The sequence below is a fragment of the Carya illinoinensis genome, chromosome 13, assembly GCF_018687715.1.
Source record: "Carya illinoinensis cultivar Pawnee chromosome 13, C.illinoinensisPawnee_v1, whole genome shotgun sequence".
NCBI classification, from domain to species: domain Eukaryota; kingdom Viridiplantae; phylum Streptophyta; class Magnoliopsida; order Fagales; family Juglandaceae; genus Carya; species Carya illinoinensis.
This window is the reverse complement of record NC_056764.1, coordinates 32,875,745-32,888,376: the sequence shown is the minus strand read 5'-3', so window position 1 is coordinate 32,888,376 and position 12,632 is coordinate 32,875,745. Positions and strand designations below refer to the sequence as shown.

Sequence of the window (12,632 nt, the reverse complement as noted above, 5' to 3'; positions counted from 1 at the left end):
CACAACACTTTTGAGTCACAGAGTACAGAGCCAATCGACAAATATCTCTTGAGCGAGCTCTCTCTCTCTCTTCCGTCCTCCGTTTCATTTTTCAATTTTTTTGGGGGGGGCCAACGTGTTGTTCCCTCGTATGCTAATCCATCTATTCGAATCTCACTATTTCTTGATCTGGGTATCCAATATTTCAACCTCAGAACATAGTTTTTGCCATCGAAAATCCTTTATTTTTCTCAGCTTTCCCTTTGCAAATCTGCTGGCAGAGAAAAACCCATCTGGGTCTTGCTCTCTCTTTTAAGTTATACGGTTGCTTTAACAGATTCAAAGTAATGGGTTTCGCGTTGAAGATGCAAATAAGCTATTTTTCATATCTGGTTAGTATCTTTTTCTCCCTCGTCTCTATCTATTGATTCTTTATTGTTCCATATATTGTTTTTATTCTTGGTGTTCTGAGCTTTGAAAGTTGCAACTCGTTGCATTCTATTTCATTTTTTTAGTTCTCTCCAGTTTATACTTTGTTTCAGATCTTGGTTTTCTGTTTTTGGAGATTTTGCTTTGTTATAAAACCTTAATTCTGATTCTTTGATCTTGAAGATGTCATAATTTCGTGTAATCATTCTAACTTTGGCGTTAATCGAGGCTTTGTGCGGATGTTCCTTATGTAAAGAGTTTAGTTTCACAATTTCTATCTTGGTGCACTTTGATGTGTTAAAGTCAAAGACATGAAATCTTTCTATCTGTGGATATAGCAGAAGTTTGATTATTTTGTTCACTTCTAATTGGCATCTGTAGAAAGCAAATCTTCTGTATCCTGTGGCTGGATTTTTTAAAATAAAAATATAGACGAGTTGAAAGTGATTAACAATATTGAATTTTTATCATTTCTGACCATAGAGAGAAAAAGCCTCTCCTGTAAGTACGAAGCACGCTGTTTAGGTTAGCCAAGCTCATCTTTTTGTGGATCACAGGAACAACTGCAAACGATGGTTTAAAAACTGGTTTCCAATTTTTTCTATTGGAAACCAAAACGAGAGCAAAGGATTTTTTAATCAGATGCTATCTTTAGATGGTTAATTCGTATGCACTTCTAAGATGTTGAGAGGTGATGCCTCTGCCTCTTCTTCGTCTGTACGATTCCTATCATTTCCTTTGCAATCTCTGGCTAAGTAGACATGGCCAAAGAACTGAAGAATTTCTATCCTCTACAGTCATCCATCATTAGAATCTCAACCACTTCCCTAGTACAATGTGTGCTGCAACTAGCTGTTACTAGTAAGGGCACATTATCCAGCCGTTTCATGTTGCAACTAGTTGTCTCATGTTACCTTGCTGCCCATCTACAAACGGATACGGTGTTCCATGAATTCGTAACCTAAGGCTTTGTTTGGTTACACAGATGAGATGAGATGAAAGTTTAATAAAATATTATCAAAATATAAATTTTTAATATTATTTTTTTTTTTTGAGATTTGAAAAGGTTGAATTGTTTATTGTATTTTGTTTGGAAGTTTGGGAAAGTTGTAATGATTAGATGATATTTCAAAAACCAGCCCTAAGCTTCTGCCCTAGTCTTATGAGGCGAGGAGGTGCTTGGGCTCAAAGATTCAGCGCCATGGTTTTGTAACATCACCCTTTAACCCTTGGATTGCTAAAGATAGTACTCCTTTATGCATGTGGAAACTGATTTATTGCAAATGCCTTGAAAGACAATATGTATTTATTTTGACGATGTCTAACTATATTAGTTATCAAAAAAACAAAAAAGATGTCTGACTGTATTGCTTTTTTCTAGATATGAGGTGGCTGAATGTACCACAAGTCTGTTTTTATTGGGAAATAGTGTGTGATGGAAATATAAGAATTTTATTTTTTATTTTTTTCCATTTGAGGGAAATCAAACTTCCTACTTGCCTTCATCCAATGGAGACCTTCCAAGTCTATTAAATTAACCTTGCATTACTTATCAAGAAACAAGTAGTTTCACTTTTCATCCTTGAGTTCTTATTTCCCTCCACGCTTTATATAGGTTTCACACAACTTTATTCATCCTCATAACAGCAATTGAAAACTTTTAACTTAGGATGAATAATAATTGTATTCACTGCTATTCATACTAAGTTAACAATTGATGCTTATAAATAAATACATTTGATAAGGATAGAAGACTTCCCGTAACAGACTCTTGGGTATCTAGAAGACAACTCTATTCATCCTAATAGCAACCTGGTAAGACATAACTACCAATGAGTGATGCTAGTGTGCTGCCCAGCTTTGATTGCTGGGCGTGCCCACTAGTACAAATTCCACATTTTATTTTTTTGTTCTTTTTCTTTTTTTCATCTTTTAAACATCTTTAAATATTTATAAAAAAATAAAAAAATACACTAATACACTAATAGTCACTTCCTTAACCATTAAGCAAATTTAAAAAAAAAAAATTTAAATTCATGAGCGGTCAAAATGAGAGGGCAAACTCATGGGGCATACTAGCATTTTCCACCTACTAATATCAACTAAACTCATAGTTTTTAAATAGGAATCTGTAGTTAGTAATGTTGTATTTGGAGTCTTTATTTTTTATTTTTTATGAGTAATAAACTTTATTGATCGAATGCAACTAGGCAAAGCCCATGTACAGAGGAAATATACAAAAGAGACACCTAATTTCACTCTAGCAAGCTGAAAATAAAGCAAAAACTCATGAACATTTCCTCCCTTTAGTACAATAGCAGAAAACAATTGGACCCAAGAAAATATTAAAAAGTTCCAGATTTCCCCCTTGTTGTTGACTCAACAACATTCTCTCCTTGTTGTTGAAGCATCTCTCATTTCTTTCCATCCAAAGGCACCACAGTAAGCACAAAGGAATCATCCTCCACATCACAGCTAGCTGTGAGCTTTGATGATACCTCTTCCAAAATGCTAAAAGATCCACCACTCTTTTGGGCATGACCCAATTCAACCCAGCCCTACTTATAATGCCATCCCAAAGCTCCCTCGCCACTTCGCAATGCAGAAAAATATGATCTGTTGTTTCACCATTCTCCTTACACAGGTAGCACCGCTCCAACACAATCATCCCTCTTTTCCTTAAATTGTAAGCTGTCAAAATCTTACCTAAAGCTGCAGTCCAGGAAAAAAATGCAACTTTAGGTGGCACCGGAACTCTCCATCTACTCTTCCAAGGGAACATAATAGACTGGTGGTCTTGCAACACCTTGTAAAAGGATTTTACAGAAAATTTTTTGTTCCCCGAGTGTTTCCATAGCATTCTATCTCTCCCATTTCCTCCTATCTTCGTGGAGTAAAGAAAACTGTAAAAACCTACTAACTCCTCCACTTCCTAATCCTGTACATTTCTGGAAGAAGACAGATTCCAATGCACTATGCCATTAGCTCGACACAGCACATCTGAAACTGCAACCTGTTGATTTTCGGCTAATCTGATAACTCTTGGAAATGCAGAAAATAGAGCTCTCTCTCCACTCCATTCGTCAAAAACCAGAAGCTGATTCTTGAGCGGAGGCTGATTCTTGGGCCCTCGCCAACCTCAAAATTGGAATGTGTTGCAAACACTTTCCACCCCTTTCTAAGAAACTTCCAAAGACTCACTCTATAATTCCCCCTACCCTCCTTAGAACTCCAACCCCCCCAATCACATCCATACTTCCCCTCCACTACCATTCTCCACAATGAATCCTCTTCTGATTGAAATCTCCACAACCACTTTCCTAATAAAGCTTTATTGAAAGTAATCAAATTACGCACCCCCAAGCCTCCCATCTCCTTTGGACTGCACACTTTTGGCCAACCCACAAGATGAAATTTGTGTTCCTCACCCAAACCACCCCACAAGAACACTCTAAAATGTTTTTCAATCCGATTAGCCACCCCGCTGGTAAAGGAAAAAGAGAGAGATAGTAAGTAGGGAGATTGGAGAGGGTACTTTTGATAAGAGTTACTCTCCCACCTTTTGAAAGGTAAAGCTGCTTCCATCCCGACAATCTTTTTTCAACCTTCTCTACAACCCCATCCCAAATGGATTTTGCTTTAAAAGAGGCCCCCAAAGGAAGTCCAAGGTAACACCTAGGAAGAGCAGCCACTTTACAACACAACAAATCAGCTAGATGGTCTATATTCTCCACCTCCCCCATCGGGACCAATTCCGACTTTCCCAAGTTTACCTTGAGACCCGAAACCGCCTCAAAACACAGGAGTACAGCCCTTCATCAAACCACTGGAGTCTTGTTAGCAATGTCTTCAATGTTTTTACTTATTAAATCTACATAGCTAATAAAAAACCCTAATCCAGGATTACTAACAGACTCCTAACACAACAACTAATAATAACGTAAGATAATGTAAACAATTGCACTGTAACATTTCTTCTCCCTCATGGAGCACCTTGTTCCCAAGATTGAAATCTACAGATTTATTTTTATGTATTTCTAATTCCCTTCTTTAGCACAGACAAAAAATATCCGAAATTGCAGAACTTCAATTTGAATTTCTTGACTGCTACCTTTTCAATTGAGACAACAGTCCTTCCAACTGATTTCGTCTCTCACATACAGGGCAATTGATGGCAGGAGTCTTTGGCTCTGGCTCCTCCTCTTTAACTTCCTTTGTCTTCTCTTTTACTTTCTCTTCTGTCTTTTCTTTCTCACTCTCTAACCCTCTGGCAACCTTACTTTCAATCTTCCCTTCATCCTTATCCCTCTTTGATGGGGGTCACATCAGGTGTTTCCTCTGTGAACGTGCCTGGATGCTCGAGGAATTGTTTGTTACAACAATCCCAATTTGTTGGATCCTTTCTGCATTGAAGCATTGAAAACCCAGCTTAATGTTTGCCAGAGTGAACGAGTGATTCCGCCCTTGATTGCCTCTACCCGCATGGGTGATTGGTAGCTTCCTCGATTTTTCTATTGATTTCCTCAATTGTATAGATCAATTTCGTAAACCATCATTTATTATTGGCCAGCTCAATTCCTCATGCCCAGGCCTTAATACCAAGTGACAGGAGCATGAGAAAAATATAAGGATTGTTGATTTCATTTGAGGGAAATCAAACCTCCAATAAGTTAACAATTTACTGTTAACAAGAAATTTCCCTTATCATCCATGAGTTATTTTTCCAGACAACTTATATAGGCTTCGAGTACCAGAGATTAAAGAAAAACGTTGTGATTAATAGACTACTTCTAAAAACTTCTGAAGATAACTTTTTCATCTTACTAGCAACATGGTAAGAAATAATTACTAAAATCTACTCACCAGATCCTTAATAAAGTCCTAATCCAACATCAATAACAGAAGCTCCTGACCAAGTACAACTATTAATAACTTAATAGACTGTGAAGCCAGTACAACTGTAATGTAGTGTCTATGCCAGTTGCTATTTAGTCCGTTGTGGTATCACTGGAATCTGCTATTATATTGATTCATTTAGACTACGTAATAACTTAGATTATATTGACTCCTCTATATTTGTTTTATGTCTAGCAGAAATCTTCTTTATTTGTATGAGTTATTCTGTTGTGGAGCTTTGAGACTATGGGTAGGGGTAGAGGAAAGGGGAAGAAGTTAACTGCTACCAATCATGACGATCCTGGAAGTGGTGAGGAAGAGAAAATTCCCACACAGAAAAGAAGAGGGCGACCACAGAAACCGCTGAAGGATGAAATTGATGAAGAAGAAATTGAAAAGGTAGAAGAGGAAGACAGTGAGAATGCAAAATCTGGTATTCCCAGGAAAGAGCTGAAGAGTCCTATTACAGAAAATGGAAAGAAGAGAAAGCGAAACTCACAGGTAAAAGAGAAACCAGATTCTGTAGAGGAGGAGGAAAATTGTAATGGCAACCGATTAAGCACTGATGATTCGACCAAGTCTAATGGATTTCGGCATAATGGAAGCAGACGAAAAAGCAAGCCTCGTCGTGCTGCCGAAGCAGGTGTTGAGTGCAAGTGAGATTATGGCTTTGCCTTTTTATCCCAACGGTTCTCCCATTTCACCATACTGGATTGCGCGTAGGAAGTGTGACCTAGAGAACCTCGAGTTTCATAATGCTTTGATTTTTGTTCCTTATCCATTTAGGCAGTTCTTTATCATCCGTTTTTAATTTAAATTGTGAGATTTGGAATTTATTCTACTGATTGTAATTCCCCATAATGCTATTATATTTTTATGCACGGTTGCATTTGTTTTTGTATCATATAAATATGCATAGCATGCTTAATCTGTTTCCATTTTCTTTTACCATTCTTTAAAATGATATTTACTTTGGCTACATCCAGTAAAATAAGCAGATCTCCACCCCTTTCTTCTCAAAATCCTTTAGCAAATGCACCTAGGTTGGCTGGAGAGAGTTTATGGCATGTCACAGATGATTGTGGGCTTATTCTTCTTGATCAGTTGCTGGGGGTTGTGATAAAGTATTTTGGTAACTTAAGTTTCTCAGTAACATGTGTTCTGAAGTATGTAGTTGGAGATCAAAAGAAAAATTGGCGGATAATCTCCATGCTAAGCACTTGTGTAGCATGGGAGAGGAGATGGGGGACATATATGTTGATGATCAACATTCAACCATGTTTGATTACCTTATTTCAATTTGGATACTTGGGACTAGCATTGGATTTTATATTTAATTGTATAGATTTAAAAAAAATAAAAATAAAGAATGTTGAAATTAGTATTTTTTTTAAATATTATCCAAAATTTTAGATTGTCCTAGAAATAGGGATGTCAAATCATGTTAATGGATCGTATCAAAATATGTATATTATACTAAATAGATCAATCTTAACTCGACTCGTTAAGCTTATAATATCAAAATCTCAAATTCTAACACGAACCATTAACATAACGAGTCGTGTCGTGTCAACCCGTTTTGATTCATTAGTAAATATTACGAAATAGGTTAACACGATACAATACGATCAATTTCAAATTATTTATGTAAATGAGTTGAATATATCCGAAATTAACCCTTTAGTCTGATTAAATTTAGCAAAATTTTATATAAATGTTAAAATCACAATATCTACAAAAATTATAAAACTAATTACAAGTCTAAAATTACAATCTAGATAATAAAAATATCGAAATTGAAATTCTAACAATTTTACTTTTAGGTATAAGGGTATAATTATAATTTTAACTTTCTTAACGTGTCATAATGGGTTATAACGTGTCAAAATGGGTTGACTTATTATCAACCCGTTAAGTAATCGTATCTTAACAGGTCAACCTATTTTGACCTGAACCAGTTAAGACCAAATCCTAATCCGCTATTATCGTGTCGTGTTCGTGTTGAGTTAACGGGTCATATAACATATTGTCACCCCTACCTAGAAGCTTTCTAAATAGAGAAATTATATTTGTAATTTTTTGGTATGTAAATCTTACACTCAATTTAAAAAAGTGAATAAATCAAAGATTCAAAAAATAAATTATTTTTTTAATAATAAATTTCATTTCTTTTCAATTGAAAAGTGCTGAGAGACACTTTAAAATTATATATATATATATATATATCTAATATTACTCTTCTAAATATTATTGAGTGTTGACTCGGCACGAGTGTTACAACCTTTCGAACAAGTCAAGATCTCAACTATCAACTTTCACAAAATTAATATTTGAATTTGAAAAAATTTACCATTAGGTACTCCAATCAAGTGACTAGGTACTCCCGTTATGAAATTAAAAGGATTGCCAAGTGACATTCGTATGCCACGTGTCAACTTTCAATTGGCTGAAATGAATATTGATTTCACGTGTCAGTGAATCAAAGACTGATACATGGCCTTCCGTTAGTTTTCTAATTGCAAAATTCTTGAAGTTCAAACATCAATTTCGCCAAAGTTAAGAACTGGGGGCTTGCAATTTTGTGAAGTCTATAAAAATAGTATTAGATCAAGAAATGAAATATTATACAAGAAATTGGTCTATAGGAAATTTGAAATGAGGTTTCAAGAGAAACTTTTTTAGACCTATTTTATTCAAATAAGAAAAAAGATAAAAATTATTAATTATTTTTCAGAGATTAAAACTATTTGATATTTGAGTTCAAAACTTTTATCAAAAATAAATTTATAAGTTTTTTCAATTGCCAAACGTATCGATCATCGAATCCGTATCTTCTAATTTATTTAGGTGTAAAATCTTTTTATTATTATTTATTTATTTATCTTTGCACTTGTTTTTGGAGGTCAACGTGTGTACGTAATGTGTATTACTTCTGAAACTACAATATACAATGGCCAATATCCTGCCATCATACTCTACGGGGGTCACTCCTGTTTTAACAGTCTATTGAGATGATTGGTAAATGGTAATCTTCATTTCAGGGAGTTGGTGTTGGTATTATTTATGTTAGGATCGGATGGGGTTTCATGTGGACGTGTTTGCTAGGAGAGTTTGAACCACAATTCCTGTTCCTCATCTTTTGGGTAACCAAGCATCCTACGAAACTAACCAACAACCAACTCCCTCAAAAATAGGACAAGAAAGATTCAACAATTGAAGTATATAAATTATTTATTATCACATCCATAAGATCAAACAAATCACAATCATCTTCAATGGTTCTATTTTTTGCGTCCGACTGAAATTCAACATGAGAAACCAAGTCATCAAGGTTTAGTCACAACTATTTTGCTTTCATAAATTATTCTTTATTTGTGATTTGATGATGTTGTTGATCTCACTACTTTCAGAATAATACTTGATGAATTGAGTGACTAGGAGACGTTAATGTTAACGTGAATTTGTTTGATCATTTGTTAATGATGACGTTATAGGGTCATTTTAAAGGTTGCTCTAGTTGTGGCCTTGGTTTCCTATTGTTAGCTAGGTTGTCCTTTTAAGCATACCATCATGTTTTCCAGAAATGAACCATATGATACCAAGATTTTTCTTAGAAAAATAAACATTTATAACCACAAATCATTAACTTCAAGCCTTGGTTAATAGTGTTATAGGGTCATTTTAGAGCTTGCTCTGGCTGTGGTCAGGGTTTCCTTCTGTTAGTCTGTCATTTTAAGCATACCATCATGTTTTTCAGCAAATGGTTAGGCATTTCCTGAAGATCATACCAAGATTTTTCTTAAAAAAAAAATAAACATTTATAATCACAAATCATTAACTTCAAGCCTTGGTTAATAATGTTATACGGTCATTTTAGAGCTTGCTCTGGCTGTGGCCTTGGTTTCTTGCTGTTAGTTGGTCCTTTTAAGCACATCATCATGTTTTTCAGCTTATGGTCAAGCATTTCCTGAAGATCATACCAAGATTTCTCTTAAAAAGAAAAAAACATTTATAACCACAAATCATTAACTTCAAGCCTTGGTTAATAAATTTATGCTCACACTTTTCTTAATAACCACAAACATTTTATACTTTTGCTCTTAAAAAAATTCCTTTGTATATGATTTCTTTCATATACAAGGTATTATCTTTATTTCAAAGATGCTGGATCTTCATAGATAATTCAAACACTGAACTTACAATGGATTCCGACATGGAACATTCAGATAATGAGTATAATGAGGTGGGGATTGATAATGAGCAAGGACATGATGAAACCATTGAAGAACTTAAGATTGTAATGACATTTTCATCTGTAGAAAAAGTTTGGTCTTACTATATGAAGTATGCTAAACAGAAGGAATTTCGGGTGTGTAAAAGGAATTCTAAATAGGTAGACGATGTGAATGTCAGATGGTTTACCTTGGTATGTGCGTGACAAGGCATATCAAGAGTAAGGTTGCCAATCTTCTCAAGTCAAGACAAATAGAAAAAATAGGGTGTATGGTTATGATTGATGCGACACTAAATGATGAATGTGGATATACCATGTTTAAAGTAAACTTGGTTCACACACGTTTGTAGTCTGGGAAAGGCAAAACATTTCAGATGCTTTAAGAAGGTGGATGCTCGTGTGGCTAAAAGGCTTAAAATAAATGACGAGGTATAAATATGAATGTCAAAAAATTTCAAAGTTGTGGTTGTTGAGGCAGGGGTTACAAAAATGTACCATTAGGGGAGAATGAGTGTTGAAACTACATTAACAAAGCATGAAAACTTTGCCTCAAGGTTAGAGGTGCTAAAGCTCTATGTAACTATTTCCGAGATATGCAAAATAAAAATCCAAATTTTTACTATCAGATAGACGTGGAAAATGAGTTGTGGTTAAAGAATGAGTTTTGAGTAGTAGCTCAAAGTAGAGCTGTGTATGAATCATTCAGAAATGTGATTACATTTGACACAACATACTTGACTAATGTGTGTAAGATGCCTTTTGCACCATTTGTGGGTGTGAACTACCATGGTCAGTCAATCCTATTTGGGTGCGAATTGATATCCAATGAGAACATACATACCTTTGAGTGGTTATTTGAGTTATGGTTTAAGTATATGAATGAATAATCACCAAATGCAATTATCACAGATCAAGATAAGGCAATGCAAATTGAAATTTTGAGGGTGTTTCCAACGTCTAGTCATCGCTTATACTTGTCGAATATAATGAAAAAGCTTCCTAAGAAATTTGGATCACATTCTCGATATGAGGAGATCAAAAGTACTCTACAGAAATGTGCGTATGACTCTTTAAGTGAGCATGAATTCGAAGAACATTTGTGCGATTTGCTTGATACCTATGATTTGCATGAGAATGCATGGTTGGGATCATTGCATAGTGATTAGCATTTTTGGCTGCCAGCCTATATTAGAGACATTTTGGACATGAATGTCAAATACACAATGGTGTGAAGGCATGGATACATTTTTCGATGACTACGTTAGCTCTAAGATAACTCTAAAATAATTTGTTGATTAGCACGATTCAGCCCTTGGGAGGAAAGTAGAGAATCAAGCAATGACTGAATTCAATTCATTTAACACTAAGATTCCATGCATCAATCACTATCATCTGGAGAAGTAGTTTCGAAAAGCATACAATTGCTAAATTCAAAGAAGTACAAAAGGAATTGTGAGGATTTCTATATTTGACCACCTCGTTATTGGGATGCAAGGGTGGTAGATATACGTTTGTAGTTGCCGATGATGTTCAAGTGCATGATGACTTATTAAAACATGAAAACTACACTGTCAAAGTTGATGAGATCCCCTTGATGTTAATTTAGTTGCAAATTGTTTGAGTTTTAGGGCATACTATGCAAACACACTATTTGTATCTTGACTTAGTTACGAACTCTAAGGCAAGAGTACGGTACTATCAAAATACATCTTGGATTGGTGGAGGAAGGTTGTAAAGCGAAAATACACCTTCGTCAAAACTAGTTATGACATGAGTAGCAACCACGATGCCCAAAGGTACAATAGGATACAAAATTACTTCTATGAACAGTGTTTGAATGCTTCAAAGGCCGAGAGCAGCTGTGTAAAATTGATTAGCAAACTAGAGTAATTAAAGTTAGAGTACCTTGGCGTTGCTAATCAGGATACTAGCAATACAGTTGATCCAACTACTTCCATGGAGGTTATGACAATTAAAGTTCTTAGTCTATTAGTAGTTTGAAGTAAGGGAAATCCAATGCTTAGGATAAAAGTGCACCCCGTTGAAAAGACCCATAAAAAACTTAGAAACCTAGTACGAGAAGGAGATTGCACTGCGGTGAAGTTGAGGTTCATTTTTAATAATTTTACATAGTACAATTGACTAACAAAATATTATATTTCTTATAACGATATATTATTATATTTCTTCCAATACATAGCAAAGTAGTCACTTATCAAATGAATGCAATGTGAGCGGCACACAACATAAGGCTCCTCAAACCCATGCACTTATCCTTGTTTAACATTGTTACATTTTGTATGTTTAGAACTACAAAAAAATATAATATTGATTAATGCCTGGGTTAAATGGCTATAGGATCAACAAAGTGAAGTTTAGACACGAGCCGACTTTTTTTTTCAACTCCCTCGACTGCTCCTCCCTCGAAGGTAATTTGCAAACTACATTACGTTATAACATATCTTAAAAACATTAGTTCTTTTAACCTTTTTTTTATGCCACAATATACACCTGGCCAAGTATACACTATGGATTATTTTGGTATTAGACCGATTGCTTCTCCCTCACAAGTTATCCAAGCTACATTACGGTATAACATATCTTTAAAGTGTTGGTTCTTTTAACCATTTTTTATGCCCTTCCAGTGCTTTGAATTTTGAGTTGATTATTACTATTTTTTGTTCCTTCAAGCGAAGCCTTCTTGATTGCATCACTTGGACCAGGATAAGGATGTACACGTTCATTTATAAATGACGCAGTTTTGGTGGAGCAGGAAATTTTTTGGTGGATATTAAAAAGTACTTATTGGAGATGACTATTTTTTGGTGAAGTATTATTGGTGGAGCAGGAAATTTTTTGGTGGATATTAAAAAGTACTTATTGGAGATGACTATTTTTTGGTGAAGTATTATTGGTGGAGATGTCTATTGTTTGGTGGGGTATTATTGGTGGAGATGTCTATTATTTTGGTTGAAGATGAATATGTTTTATTGGAGATGACTATTTTTTGGTGTAGTGGTATCGGTGGAGATGTCTATGATTTATGGTTTCGATGAGGTTGAGATGAGTATGCATTTTTGGTGAAGTATTTTGT

The 12,632-nt window shown here is 35.0% G+C and overlaps 1 protein-coding gene across 1 annotated transcript; it reads left to right on the top strand.

Moving 5' to 3' along the window:
- LOC122292969 lies at positions 1–6,238 on the top strand. Its single transcript, XM_043101557.1, has 2 exons — positions 1–371; positions 5,503–6,238. The coding sequence occupies exon 2, from the start codon at positions 5,551–5,553 to the stop codon at positions 5,962–5,964; it is 414 nt and encodes a 137-aa protein (XP_042957491.1). The 5' UTR covers positions 1–371; positions 5,503–5,550; the 3' UTR covers positions 5,965–6,238.
- Positions 6,239–12,632: the final 6,394 nt, after the last annotated feature.